The following is a 15768-nucleotide window of genomic DNA, read 5'->3' on the forward strand; positions in this document are numbered from 1 at the left end:
CCATTTAGTAGCATCTTTCTTACAGGACCAACTACATCTAAATGTATACTCCCTGAGCTGCATTATGTCCTGTATATTTTGAAGTATCAGAAGACATAAAATGAGTAAAGAGAAGGCCCTATAACTAGATTCATGCACAAGCCTGTGAAAATTAAAAACAAACACACAAAGCCCAAACCTCTAGTATAGAAAGTTCTGGGGCATCAGAGTCTGCCATTATTAGTTTGATTAGTCAAAACCAAGAAAAATTGAGCCAGGAGGGAGCAACGTTGAGTCTCATCACCTGCCTCAAATGAACTGACTGAGAATGGATTAGAGATTTGTAGTTAAGTCAGAAGATATAAACATTCATTCATTCATTCATTCATCAAACTCTGTTCATACTTTGTGGAATTATCTTGGTGGGTAAAATCCAGACATGCTGACTGCATCTTAAGGTTCAATGGCCTTGAGCCAGTGAACTGTGTTTAGTGGTCGGGAAACTTTTTCATATGGCATTGGCTTTGAGCAGAGATTCAAAGGATGCGTAGGGAAGGTAGTGTAGGTAGACCAGACAGAAGGATTGGCATGGGCAGAGCCCCTGTGACAGAAAGACAAAGGTGCTTTGAAGAAGCCAAAGAAGTGTAAAGTAAGGAATATGGAATCATGGTGACATTCAGTTTCTGCCTTGTCGAAGCAGCTTCATGATGGTGCCATTTATGGAACCTTGTGCCCCAGAGACATTGCCTGTATTTGAGGGAACTATGAGAGATGACATGCAAGTTGTTGGTGCTTTGGGTTGAACCCTCTGCTTCAACTCAGGGCTATGTTATCTAACACTGAGTCATACCGTAAATCGCTTTCTGAGGGACTAAACGCTGGGTGTTACAAAATATTGACATTTGATAACAAAAGTGTTAGAACTTAATGTTCATTTCCCAGAATCAGGAGGAAGCCATGAGTTGAGTCCCCACGCTGACATGATCAGCCGACCCTGTGTGGAGGGACGTACCTAACGTGCAAAGCTCTGTGTGAGCACATTAGGAGAAAAGCACTGAGATTCCCTGGTGTGTGTTGCAAAGGTACTTGGGCAACAGAGAAGGTCTGATCCATGCCTCAGCAGACCAGACCCGAACCCACACCTGATGGAAGACGCAGATACCACTGAGAGAAAGAGCAGTCATCAAATGCCAAGTATGGTCCAGAAATGAATTGATCGAGTAAATTAAAGAGGTGGAAGAATTAGCAGAAATTTCCAAATACACGAATGTCTGTTTTAAAAGAAACCACAAGTGCCCCAAGTTAGGTACAGACAAGAAGCATCCTTTCCCTTCCTCCGTATCACCTGCTCCTCTGGTGGTCTGGTTACTGGGATGACTGCTCCTCCTCTCGCCTAGAGCGTTCACCTGTGAGTCAGCCTTGGCAAAGAGCAACAAAAGGAAGCTGAGGGGCAGGAATATGTTCCCTTCTCCTGTGGGGGCCTCAGCCAAGAAAACAGGAAGTGGTGTGTTTGTATTGCCCTGCGCTTTCTTACCTATTACGTCTGTACAGAGCCCCAAGAGAAAAATGCAATTTGGTAGTGCACTGATAACTACATTCATGAATCATTGGTCCAAGAATGATAAAAATCCAAACAATGCTAGGGGAAGGGAGATGGAAGAGAGGCAGAACAAAACCAAACACAATCTCCATTGTGAAGGACTGACAATTACAATTAAGTTAATGTCTAACGTCTAAACGGAAAATTTTTACTACATATGAAGAAATAATAATAATTTGGAAGCTTAGCAACTACTGTAAAACCATCAATTGAGTATTTCAAAGCCTTATTAAAAATGTATTTTATTAAGGTTAAATGTTGATGCAGGAAACCTTTCCGTTTAGCTGTCTGGACTCAGTTGAATTACAAAGTGATGGGGACCAGGAGGGGTCAGAGACTGATGTCAGAGGCGTATCTAGTCCTGTGGGCTGGGGTAGAATCAATAGCCTCACATACTCTGAGGGGAGGGCTGGAGATGTATCTGTGAGTTCAGTAGCTTATTTGGGCTCTTGTTGGTCAAGTTTAGCTGAGGAACCTGTTTCAAATCCTATCATGTTTATACTTCTCAGTATACATTGGCATCTCTATCAGGAAACTATTTCTAAGTGCTCAAGGATATAAGGATGAGCCTGCCCCCCACCCAGGCATGTCTCCTGCATCTGTTTCTACCCACACTGTTAGTTAAACACTCGTGAACAACATACTAGCAAGATCTGGAAAAGCTTACATTGTTTTTTTCTTAAGCAATAAAGGGTTGTATCAATGCTGATTTCAAAAAAATATAGATAAAAAGAGTTCATTGTTGCTGCCTACCTTTTCTTTGCTGGCTATTTATTCCCAGTGTAGGGTACAGAAATATATCAGACTGGTACACTACTAGCTTTCTGTTCTTCCTTGACTTCCCTTCAATGATTTATGTGTCCATCTGTCTGTCTGTCCATCCATCCATCCACCCATCCATCCATCCATCCACCCATCCATCCATCCATCCACCCATCCATCCATCCATCCATCCACCCACCCATCCATCCATCCATCCACCCACCCACCCATCCACCCATCCATCCACCCATCCATCCATCCATCCATCCATCCATCCATCCATCCATCCATCCATCCACCCATCAATCCATCCATGGTTAAGCACTATTATGCTGATTTCTCTGTCTGCAGAACAGCTCCTGCCCAATTCAGAGACTTATAGGAAGCACACACCTCCTCCTTGCCCCAGCCCTTCCAGATCTCACTCTCATGCCATTCCAGAGGTGGGAGTCTATTTTTGTTCTGGTTGTCACTGCAGCAGCAAGGAAATATGCACACAGGCAGGGTGAGGAGCTCAGTCCCCAGTGGGTCACTGGCTTGGCAAAAGCAACACCACACTAGAAGCTGGAAAATGATGGCTTCCTGTAGCTGACATAGGATTTGAGGTAAACATCCCACTGAAGGAAGTATGGGTTTTTTTTCCTGCCTATTTGAAACAAATGATATTTTTCACTTTTATGTACAATGTGCGTCACGATTACACAAGTGGGAGAAGTGAGTCTTTAAAACACAGTTTGAAAAGGCGGAAGAACTCTGAGCAACTACATGTGATTTAAAATGAATTTCAACACCCTGCGCAGAGTGGGGTGCAGAGCCTGGCGTACCTCTCGCTTGTGACCCGGATGCGCTCGTCGCTGGACGACTGCTGCTCATCCTCCTTTTCCCGGAAGTGCTCCTGCACGCACTGCTCCTCAAACTCATGCAGTTTTTTCAGTTCTTCGTCGCTGAGGAACAACTCTGTGTAGGAGAAAAACCGTGGGGCACGTCAGGAACCACTCGAGAAGGATCGGTTTAGCTGTGCCATTGAGAATTTTATACCCTGACATTGATTAGGCTTTAATTCTACACCAGGGGTAGGTAGGTAGTTTCCTGATCAAGTAGTTGTTAAACCCCGCCCCCGTCTCTCCATCACCCCCCAAGACTGGAGCAAAAAGGGTCACATTTAAAATAGAAAGACAAAGTGAATTACATCTGTCTGCTTGGAAATCAAAAAGCTTTCCCAGAAAAACGTTTTGCATGTTATTGTACAAGCAGCCAAGCTTATATAGCTTCTTCTCTCACCCGTTTTAGATGGAATATATTAATACATTTAAAGGGGGTGTCAAAGCATATGGAAGTATATATAGAAGAAAGGCTTTTGAGAATTTCAGTCTCTGGCTTCCATGATTTGGTTTTACCATTACTGATTACAATATAAGTGAGCAAAGCTGGAATACACAAAAACCCAAGAAACATTTTAAAGCATTCAGCAGTTGGATATTATGCTTTTCACACACCTCAATATTTTGCTGAGGTTGCTATGGAAGTGTCTTTTGTTTTTTAAATTAGCCCACAAATAGAAATGAAGAGTCGCCAACGTACTCAACCCACGGTCCCGCTCCTCCTGGTCCCCCTCTCTCTTTTTTCTGCAGCGACCGCTGAGACGCATAATGATGATATAGATGTGGCTTAAGATGATCATTGGCGGGGGCAGGACCGGCCTGTCGTGAAATGTCATGATCAGTTGGTATCGCTGGAACTTCCACACTTGATTGGATATTGACTTGACTTCAAAGAAGGTATTGCTTTAAAAGGAAGACATCGTTACAGTTACTTTCTCTTGTGATTTCAGGATCATTGGTTACTTGGGTTTAAGTGAAAATACATCATGAGATAGACTTGGTATAATCTGCTGAGGCTGATTCCTTGGTCACCTGATTGTTTGAGCTATCCCAGTGTGGATTATCTATGCTCAAAGACACATGCTTGTTGGCTTTTGGTGTACACTGTTTTCTTAAAAACCCACACAGAAGTCTCCTCAGCATGCTAGTCCACATATGGAAAGGTGCTTTGAAGAGTTAAAACATTTGATTCAAATCAAAGAATTTGTACATTGTAGATGAGCTGGCGATTAATTACTGAACTTATCTGACTGGAACGCACATTATTTTGGATATGGGTAAGTGTGATCTTTGTCATATTTAGCTTCCAGCAGGAACCAGTCAGCATGTGACTGCATTGTCTGCTAGCCCCAGGGCTTTAAGAAAGCCCATTATTGTCTAGAGACCATGGCAGTCTCCTTTCTCAAGCTGCAGCTGGGGCCCGTTCTCTACAATGCCTTGTCTTGTTATATGACATGACTACAATTCTAGGGGAAATTTCTTCCATATTTTTAAGTTTAGCAGATATTTAGTTTTTCTTCCTACCTTCCTTTTATTTTATTTTATTTTATTTTATTTTATTTTATTTACTTTTTTTGAGCCTGGGACTCCAGTAGTCCAAGCTGGGCGTAAACCTGCTCTGTGGTGAGGGTGAGTTTGAACACCTTGATCACCTTGCTTCTACTACCCAGATCTGTCTTAGAATGTAAAAAATATATTTTTCAACGTGTATCAAGTATTGTCACCATCCTTGGTGGCTATCAAATGGGCAGTTCTATAAAAAGCTGGACTTGGTAATTTAAGCCACTTTGCCTAATAAGATTTGCTATTTTGTGTATAAAATAATCACAGCTTGTGGAGTTAGTGGTTTTGTGTGTGTCTGGCAGTGAATGAAAAGCACACCTTCTTCAAGACTTCTCTATCTCAGGAGACTTCTGCCTATGAAAATATTTCCATTAGATTAAAATGTTCCCTTCAGTGTTAAAATACTAACTGAGAGTAAATTTAAATGTATCTGAGTGTGGACACTTGATTTATGACTACAGCCAGACTGATTAAAGTTGGGGAAAAAAAAAAAAGGACTGCACAAAACCCCTGTCCCTTTAAAAGCTTTAGTAAACTTCTCTGTACATATATGCAGGTATCACCATAACCTGAATTAGAGATCTGTAGAGCAGTGGACAACAGCCATGAGGCCTCTGTCATGCTCTGTCATGATACGTACTTGAAAACAGCAATCAGTAGGTTGACCAGCAGGATATTGGCCACCAGGAGATAACAGGCCATGAGGGCAGGTGTGAGCCAGGCACCAGGGATGCAGGGAGGGAGCCTCTTGCCTTCCTCATCGTAGAGATTCTCACCACAAGGAGCTGAAAAAAATGCGGGGGAAGGGGAACTTCTTTGTAACAAAAGGACAAATATCTATCATATGTGCTTTAAATTACCCATTTCTTTTGGAGTGATACATAGATGATAGTACATGCACATGTATGTATCTGTATGTGGAGGCCAGAGCAGCAAGCCCCAGGGACCTTCCTGTTAAGTATGTGCTGCTGCACTTGACGTTTTTACATGGGTTCTAGAGACTAGAACCTGGGGCCTTGTACTTTCACGGCAAGTACTTTACCCATTGAGCCATCTCCCCAGCCCTAGTTACTCTGAGATATATTTTATTATGTAGCCCAGGCTGGTCTCTAACTTTAAATCCTCCTGCCTCAGCCTCTCATGTGCTAGGATTACAGTTACTTGACGTATTTTGACTTCTGTGTTTCATAAGCAGTAACATTCTAAGCAAAAATATCAAATCATATGAAGAAGGTAATAAAACATATTTCCACTCTGAGATAGTGATAGTGAGCTTGTTGTATTTGCAGGTAATTTCCATTTTCTCACTCACCCCCAACCTCATTTAGAAGCTTTGTTTGTTTGGTAGTGCCAGAAAAATAAATACAGGGGCTTGCACAGCTAGACAGACATTCTACAATTGAGCCACACCCCAATTATATCCAAGTTCTCAATGATTAAACTGTCTCATTTACCTTTATTGTATCTTCTTGTGTTGTCTGTTAGAAGCCTGCTGTCTTCTAACTGTTTGCCATTAGCTGACACTGTCTTCTTGTTATTCTCTTAGCTGCATTGTGCATTAAGTCTGAAAACACTTTGGTTCAGATATGGGGTAGAGGGTATCTGCCACCCTCTCAGATCAACTGTGGAGTCATGTTTGAATCTGTTCACTTAAGAGACCTATTTCCCAAAATAGGGAAATTGGATAATCCCAATGTGGAACTTATAGTCTGCTTACTTTTATTTGAAGTCTATTGGCCTGAGAAAACTGAAGACATGTTTTAAAATAGGATTAGAGGATCAGTGATCAGCTGAGAGAAAAGGTTATTTAATGAAACACTTCTCAAAGTAATCCCACCAATTCCATGTGAACTTACGGTTGATTTCCATGGCGTAGACTAGATGATCATTGGATACGAGGAGTGTGTGTTGTGTTTCAGTCGTCCCAGGAGGGAGGGAAAGAAAACAAGATGATGGTTGAGAGGAACATGAAACAATCTACCAGCACTAGCACTGATTTGTTGCTAAGAGATACAAAGACTCAAGCCTGAGAGTTACACGCTGATGCTGGGAAGCAGTGATCTGCTTAGAATAAAAGTGCCCATCATTAATTCTGAGAAATGGATGTCATGAGTATTTACCTAGTCATATGTCTGTGAGCCACAGCTTGAGCTAAAGTACTGGAAAGACACAGTGTTGCTGGCAGATGATCCTTTTAACTTTTGAGTTGAACAACCAAGCACTCCCTGAATCCTACCGTGAAAACCTCATCAGCACAAATGGATACCAAGGGACAGCGAAGCAGCCAGATGTGGAACTAAAAACCTGCATTTAATGGCGTTACTGGAAAAAAGTATAGTCTTTTGTTTATCCCTTTATCATCTCTCATTAACCAGTATAATTAAAAACACGAGCAATAAAAATCTTACAGTCTATAGTCCAGAACCTTCTGTTTGCTTGCTTGAAATATATATTTAATTAAATTCATTTTAGACAACTTCTCACATGTATACAATGTATACCGACCACTTACATCCCCACCTTTCTATCTCCCCTGTCAACCTCCCCACCCACCCCCACAAATGTCTCTCTCCTATTTATAACTAGTCATTTGTTTTGTGACCCACTTCGATTAATCAGGACCACCTGTATGCCCGTGAGTTTTGCGCTAGTCTTTGGAGTCTGGTGAGCTCAGCAGAGGACACACAACTAAAGACAGTGATTCTTCCCCTTTCCCAGAGTCTATTGATAGTGATAGCCAATAGATCAGAGGTAAAGGGTAGAGGCCTGTGAACCCATCCCATTTCCTTGACTTATTGATAGTCCTGGTCTGGTGTGGGCCCTGTACAAGTAACTAGAGTTGTTGTGAGTTAATGAATGTAATATCTAGGGCTACATCATGTGATATCACAGCCAACAGCTCAAGGGAAGTGAGACTCAGAACTCTAGAGAGTGGGTTTTAGAAAAAAAAATAGCTGATACTTCAAAATCTATACTTCAGTCTGTACTTATTTCTTCATAAAACCATCAAATGCCTATGGCGAAATAAAAACATTACTTTACTTCCAAATTAATGAGCACTCTTCTATTAATTTGGAACTGATCATCTGTCCTGGAAGCAGGGAAGAGAGTCTTACTATGAATTCTAGTCTTACGGTCTATCTGGTCTGCAAACACCTCTCCGTAGATCATCCAGTACGGCATGTAGAAGATGTTTCGGGCCAGTTTCCAGGAAGGCTTCTCCTCCGGATGCAAGATGGCTTGCCGAGCCACTCCAAAACTCATCAGCACAACCAGCATAATGACCACAAAGTAGAGCATGTCAATCATCTGCACGGGAAGAACACGGTTTTCACGGTTCGACTTCTGGACCACGTTCACACTGGCTCATGCTATTGTGCTCCCCAAAGGTGTAACTTTAGTTATGATGAAGCAAGTTTTCCCCTCTTCCCTTCTCATCCACTGGCTCTTTATGTCCTTTATAAAGCATTTGCTTTTTCCATTTGTTATTCCAGAACCCTGTTGCCTTCATCTGCACGGGATCCTTATTGCTTTTCTTTTCTCTTCTCTCTTTTCTTTTCTTTTCTTTTCTTTTCTTTTCTTTTCTTTTCTTTTCTTTTCTTTTCTTTATTGCTGTTCATTACTCTAGTTTGGTTCTAGAATGCCTCTCACAATTTTGAATTATGCTCTTGAGTTTGTATCTAGAATAGCCAACACTAAAGGCCATGTGTTACAGGGTTAGTTTTTAAGCTGGCACTATTGATCCCCAGGATGGAGCTGAGACCATTGAGAGGTGTGTGTGTGTGTGTGGGGGGGGGGTTGTTGTTGTTGTTATTGTTGTTGTTTTTGTTTTTTGTTTTTTTGTTTTTTCAAGACAGGGTTTCTCTATATAGCCCTGGCTGTCCTGGAACTCACTTTGTAGACCAGGCTGTCCTCGAACTCAGAAATCCACCTGCCTCTGCCTCCTGAGTGCTGGGATTAAAGGCATGCGCCACCACGCCTGACTTTTGTGAGGTCTTTAAGGCCTCAGGATGAGGGTTGGACTTCATTACCTCCCTCTCTCTCTTCTCCTAGGCTTACTCTGTAAGCATGCTTGCTCTAACATGCACTGTGACTCCTTTGACACACACTCAGAGTGACAGGCTCAGCCAACCATGCCTGTGAGCTGTAATATACAATTTCTTTTGTAAGTTGTATTTTATTTATGGTGACAAAAAGCCACAAGGCACACCCATACACAGCTGCTCTTCTGGTAATTATAACTGCAAATGGAGAAGGGGCTGGCCGTGGTGGCACACCAACACTTGAAGACAGAGGTGGGGGCGGGGGTGGTTTGTGAATTTGAGGCCACTTTGGTCTACATAATGATTGCCAGGCCAGCCAGGGCTAGCAAAGACCCTGTTTTACAGATGACAAGGAAATAGAGGAAGGAATGACTCATATCAGAAAACATGGGAGGTTTTAGGAACAACAGCAAAAGAGAATCCATCTTGGAAGTAAAGACATGAAGAATTGTGAGGACACGTGAATGCTGAGTGCTCCGGGTGCTAAGCTGGTATAAATACCATTTCCTCCTTTTTATGTGGTGCTATGGATTGAACCATATGTTGCTAGGCAGGTACACTGAGCTGCATTGCCAGTGCTAAACTACTATAACTCCCAATTTAAACAAAACCACTTTTCTATGTATATGGGTGCTTTGCCTACAAGTCTGTCTGCACCACACACATGCAGTGCCAATGGAAGGTGTCAGATCACTTGGGACTGGAGTTGCCGATAGTTGTGGGCCAACATGAGGTGGTTTGGTTTCAAATGAACTCAGAGTCTCTGGAAGCCAATGCCCTTAACCATTTAGCCATCTCTCTAGATCCTGTAATCCTTAATTTTGAACACCTCTTAAGTATAAGTATATAAGTATGAGTCCTTACTGGAATTAACTAAACCATATGTCCTGTAGCTCAAACCCACTGGCTCTATTAAGTTAATAATTATTATTCTATTATTCCATTAGTTGATTGTTATATAACTTAGAAGATGGCTTTTTATTCTGGGACTAGTCCTAACACAATCCATGTTAGTAGTCAGGAATAACTTGCTGGTTTGTGAGCAGTCTCACATTCTGTGGCCTGTTTTGAAGTAAGTGTCATCATGGATTTTTCTCATGCTAATCACCCAAAGAACATAGCCACCCAGGGTAGAGCATGAGAACCAAACACAGGTAGGGGCAAGCCTTAGGTCTCACTGTCACCGACTTCTGCCAAAGGCTAGGGAGTTATCAATCTGAATTTTACTATGAAAGCTTTCTAAAGTGGATGCAACTTCTTAAAACATGAAATCCAGATCCCAGTGTGAATCATTTCTGTGATGGTTCTAGCTTCCAAGATGCAGAACAAGTATATCTAGATACAACTGTCGCCGAAATATTTTTTAAATTTAAAACTATTTTATCTTATGTGTATGTGTGCTTTGCCTGCATGTATGTCTATGCAACGTGTATATAGTGCACTCAGAAGCGAGAAGATGGTGTTTGATTCCTGGTACTGGAATTACAGATGGTTGTTAGCCACCATGTGGCTGCTGGGAATAGATCCCAGGTCTTCTGGAAGAACAGCCAGTGTTCTTAGTCACTCCCCAGCTACCTGCTTCTGAACTCCGACTACTTCTAAGAACTTAGGCTCTCTGATGTCCTGGGACTGCAAAGCAGATTCTTAGAAAAGCAAAGGATGTTTTCTTTTCTCTTACTATTGAAATATAATCAGTATCGAATCAGAACAAATTTGATAAATGCAGTTATCATACTAAGTTTATATATGACATGGAAGAAGGAAGATGCCATGTATCAAGTCCCTGGTGCACAGTAAGAGATAAATGTCTATGTAAGGGCATGTATAGGAAATGTGCAACCCATGCCTTCCTGTTGGAGTTTATGAAGATGTCAGCATGCAGGACAATTGCATGTGTTAAGCCAGCTGCAAAGGAAAGACTGAAACGAAATCAAAGGAAGCCACACCCTAGCTTAGCTTGGTGCTCTAATGCCAAGTTGTCTGGTTAATCATGGGGAATTGTTACTAACCATCTTTCCAATCATCATCACATAGGGACCAAGATATTTGTTGACACCAAAGATGTCTAACACTCGGATGTACCAGAGGATGATATCCACACAGTAGATGACCCGGCCATAGCCCATGTACGGCTGACTCTGGAGACGAAGGATGGCCCCAACCATGAACATGGAGATGGCCACGAGGTCTGTGATGTTCCAGTACTCCTGGAGCCACACTTTGATTTTCTGGCTGAGTTTGCCTGGTTCCGACATGAGGATCTACAAGTAAACCCCAAAGAGCAGTAAGCTGAGAGGGTACTATTAGAAACCTTATCATCATTAGATTCTTGGAAAGATAAGAGTGCCAGGACAGTCAGGGCACCCGGGGCCTTTGTGGCTGAAGAATTCTGCACATGAATTTTTCTGGCAGAGGGTATATCTAGAGGGGGAAATTCCACAGAATCCTCTGTGTTCTTAGATGCAGGGGTTTCATAGACTCAGGAAATGCCTTCCAAATTGTCTCCTTCTGGCTGTAATTAGAGCAGCTGCCTTTTGATTCCCTTTTTAATTATCTGGACTCATGCCTGTTGGCTCACATTCCAGAACTCTACAGAAGGACAACTCTAGAGCAGGGACAAGTTCTCTGTCACCACAGAGGGATGACCCACCTGGCAGAGGATGGCTGGATGGGACTGGGAAGCATGGGCTTGCCAAAATTCCTTCTCAAGTTAGACATGAGAAGTCAGGGAAAGTTGAACCAGATTTTCCCTCCTGTTTGAGATATCCTTTTTCTGGGTCACCGCTGACTAACAGGACACTTCCACACAGAATAAAGTGGAAACTATTCAGCCAGCAGTATGCAGAGTCATGCATATAAAGTCATGGCAGACACAGCAGAGGCATACAGGGTACAAAGCAGCAATGCCAGGGTACCCCTTCAGCTTTGGAAATCATGGAGAGATCCTGGGATTCCAGGGACAGTGGAGTGTTGGCTGACTATCAACTAACACAGAAGGGCTCAATGTCTCAGCAAGCCATGTGTACTGGCCAACAGCTTCCCTGACTCTCCTGTAACTATTCACAGGATCCAGATCTTATGGAGGGATAGCAAGTTGGGTCAGTGGGTAAAACACTTGTCATACAAGCCTGGTGACCTGAGTTTGGTTGCCTGAAACCCACGTAAAGGTAGAGAGACAAAAATGGATTCTCAAAATCGTCCTCTGACTCCTACATGTGTGTCTCCTCACCTCTGCATCGTACACATTATATAATGGTAATCCAGGCCCCCTGGGAAGTCCTGGATTGTAACAGCCACAGAAATCTAATGGAACCGAGCCAGAGAAGCAATAGGAGTCATGCAAGAGGGTGGGGTAGAGAGGGAATTCCCAGCACTCTTGATTGCTCAGCTGTCATTTGACCAGCGACAGACATCATACTTACTCTACTGGATGAGCTCAACAGTAAGTACAAAGTAACAGTAATTAGGAAGCAACAGTATTGGTTCTATGTCTGTAGGGAAAAGATCGGCAATCAGTACTGGGTGGTTTTTTCACTTTAACTCCTGTTCTGCCAGGATGAAAACTTGCTGTTTGGGAGTGAATGTAGTTAAGTTCAGACTTTTGGGTGACAGCAGAAGACCCATCCTCAGGGGTGTTTCCTCCGCTTCCTGAAGAAACTGCCTTCTTGACTACCCCCCACCATGTCCCGTGTAGGAGTTTGTCTGTTCTTTTTCAGCACTTCTTTTAGAAACTGGGCCCCTCTGCTTGCAGCAGCTGTTCTGGGTCCCACCCAGGTTCTCTGGAGCCTCTCACCAGGTGGGCATGCCACCCATTTGCTGCAGGTGCTCCTGTTAGGCTCACACCTGCCCCATTCTGGGAGGCCTGCCCTTGGGTAATTGGAGTCACTGCTATGCGTCGTGCCAAACAACTGATATGGGTAAGCAGCTCCTCTCCCTTCTTTCAGGATTTTTTCTTTTTCTTTCAGTGGAATTACATTTCGAACAGCCTCTTTCTGAAGCCACGCCTTATTCAGCTCCTTCTCCTATGGCCTCCAGGCCTCTCTTCCTCAAACAGAGAACTCTACTTCCATGCACCCTGTGAACAAGAGACCAACTGCTCAAGTGCATAGTGTGACCCAAAGTCCAAAGTTACAGCATAAATCCTATTCCTGGGGCTGGGAGGAGGACCTGTGGGTGAAGTGCTTCTTGGGGAAGCATGAGACCCTGAGTTCAGATGTCTGGAACTAATGTAAAATCTGGATATGGTGGTGTGTGCCTATAACCCTAGCACTGTGATGAGGGTAGGAATGTTGCAGAGACCGAGGGATCTAGAGACTTTCCCACCAGCCAGTCTAACTACAACAGTGAGTTTCAGGCTCATTTCAGAGATTCTGCTTCAAACCTGAAGGTAGACAAATGAAGCCAACCTAAGAGAGCATGGGCAAGTCTACCCACATGGATGGGTGCATTCACACAGACGGGCACACACATTCTCAAGCGCATGTGCAGGCAAGGGTGTGAGTGTGCATGTGTGGGGGACACACACACACACATGCACACACACACATGCACACACACACACACACATCTTTTAAAAAGTGCAATCTCATGTATCACTCCAGTTTAGCTCTCAGGTCTCAAAAGACAGCCAAAATCTGTGCCCATTTGGAACTATTGGCTCATCTCAAGTAGCTGGCAGCATTTGGTATAGCTTGTTTACATATTCAAACCTAGTTTTATTATTATGTCATTTATTTTTCCTTGCGTTTTGAACTGTGAGTTGCAACTCAGTCAGCACGAGGGGGTGTATACATCTGAAACAAGCAAATGGAATGACTGGAGATGGTGACGCCTCAGAGGGAGGGAGGTTCCCTGGGAGCCGTCATCTGCACACAACTCTGCATTACTAGCACCGGAAATTGAACTCAGCCATTAGGGGGTGGGACAAGACTTTTCAAGAATCACCTCTCGGATTTTCTCCAATGCAAGGCTCACAATGTAGGAGATGACAATCCATTCTTGGGGTGATGGCCATCCATCCATCCGCACCAGGATGACATAATTGAACAGCAGCAAGTAGCCCAAGTAGGAAATCTGAAGAAGGAAAAGATGGCAGGTGTGTCTCAGGATAACATTCGGTGCTTCATCTACAAAGGCTTCTTCCCATAGACTGACCTACTGCGAGGACATCCTTCCTGTGGGTCTATCACGGGTTCGGAAACTGAGGTAGCTTGGGGGTGTCCTACACTTTGGTGCAGTACAGGCTCTGACATATACAGCCTATGCTCTGCCCAGCTATACCTTTGTTATGAAGTTGCAAGAATCATATTTTACAAGGAACCCTTTTTGGTAGTTTGTTGGTATGTCTTTTATATTCTGGGAAAATGGCAAGGGTGATTTAGCACTCCTGTCTCACCCAACTTGCTCTTAAATTCCCGCATTGTAGATGGACAACTGAGAAGCTAGGAGAGGCCATGTGGATAATTCTCAGCGAAGGGTCACAGTGCTGACCTAAGAGTCCCTGCCCCCCACTCCCCAATTTCCAGTGACAGGTCTGTGATATTCTGTGGCCACAACAAATTATCATTTTGACAAGGAAGGGGATAGGATTGGGGTGGGGGAAGAGTTGAGGCACCTGGGGAAAGGGCACAGCTGGAGGGAGGTTGTTTGCAGCTGGCTCTCCAGAATGGTGTTTTGCCTAAACTACTCTGGGCATGACTCTGGGACTGCTCCAATCTGTTCCTGTGTCCTGTCCTGCTCTTGCAACTAGTGAGCCTCATTCTCAAAGGAGTATAGACAGACCCAAGCCTGGAAAATGACCTGCTGATTCCAAGCACATCTGTTTGGTGAGGGCTTTGGAGAAGACAGTCTGAGTGTGTTTATGATCTGGGTTCAGCCTTGCTATTGTTTCTATTGGAAATGCTCCCATTGGCCCATGTGTTAAACGCTTTGTTCCCAGCCTGTGGTGCAGCCTTTAAGATCTGGGGCCCAGAAGGAGGTCAGTGGGGGCGGGGCCTTCTGAGGCAATATTGGGGCTGAGCACCTTCTGTTTACTTTCCTGTGTTCCACAGCTGTGGGAAGTGTGGTTCTGCTCTGCCACAGACTCCCAGCTATGGTGCGCCACCTTACCACAGGTCCAAGAACACCAGGACCAACTGACAGGGACTGAAACATCAGTACCATGAGCAGAAGGAACCCTGTTCTCTTTACAAGCTGATCAGTATTAAAGTGATAGAAAATATCCATGTCAAGTTAGTGGGGAAAAAAGGGATCTGTGACTCTGCTCTTTAATTCATTAGTCATTTTAATGTTTAAAAATGTTTAAAAACATCTTCTTACATTTATTTGAAAAATCATTCTGTGTGTGGGTGTTTTGGCTGTATGTTTGTCTAAGTACCATGTGCCTGGCATCGGTGGATGCCCAGGGACTGCAGTTACAGACAGTTGTGAGTCACCATGTAGATGCTGGGAATTGAACCCAGGACCTCTAGAAGGGCAGACAGTGCTTTTAACTACTGATCCATCTATCCAGCCCCCCCTTCCCTAAATTTTGATTACTAAAAGCATTTTAAAAATCCTTTCAGCACATAGAATATGGTTATTTTGCTTCAGGAAGTCATGGGGGGGGGCTCGGATAGCCAATATCCTTACATACATAAAATATGTATGACAATGTATTGTGATCTAATTATAAAGCTCTCAGCTGGTCCTAGTTTTGTTTTTAGCTCAATGAACTTTTGGACACCTTTTGAAACTTTAGAAGTTTCTCTTGATTCCATTGTAGTTCTCAGTATTCCCCACATGACCAAGGGCAATCGTCAGGGAGGGCCTTACTGTGTAAAACCAGAACTTGACAATGGGCGCATTATAGAATTCACAGATCTTTGTTCCAATGGGAATGCTCCTCTGCTTTTTGTGCTCATTCTCCTCATCCCCCTTTCTCGAGCCAGCATCTGCATTT

At 43.4% G+C, this 15768-nt stretch overlaps 1 protein-coding gene across 1 annotated transcript in view; it reads right to left on the bottom strand.

Moving 5' to 3' along the window:
• Positions 1–15768, bottom strand: part of Trpm1 (transient receptor potential cation channel subfamily M member 1) — a 75748-nt gene that overhangs the window by 17718 nt on the left and 42262 nt on the right. The window contains exons 16-22 of the mRNA XM_085840895.1: positions 15642–15759; positions 13773–13901; positions 10838–11089; positions 7920–8094; positions 5426–5570; positions 3923–4125; positions 3166–3298 (exon numbers count right to left, since the gene is read on the bottom strand). Coding sequence (XP_085697021.1) covers positions 3166–3298; positions 3923–4125; positions 5426–5570; positions 7920–8094; positions 10838–11089; positions 13773–13901; positions 15642–15759 — 1155 coding nt within the window. The remainder of the gene's footprint in view (positions 1–3165; positions 3299–3922; positions 4126–5425; positions 5571–7919; positions 8095–10837; positions 11090–13772; positions 13902–15641; positions 15760–15768) is intronic.

This window comes from Mus caroli, unplaced genomic scaffold (genome assembly GCF_978045245.1).
Source record: "Mus caroli unplaced genomic scaffold, Mus_caroli_1 scaffold_8, whole genome shotgun sequence".
Taxonomy (NCBI): domain Eukaryota; kingdom Metazoa; phylum Chordata; class Mammalia; order Rodentia; family Muridae; genus Mus; species Mus caroli.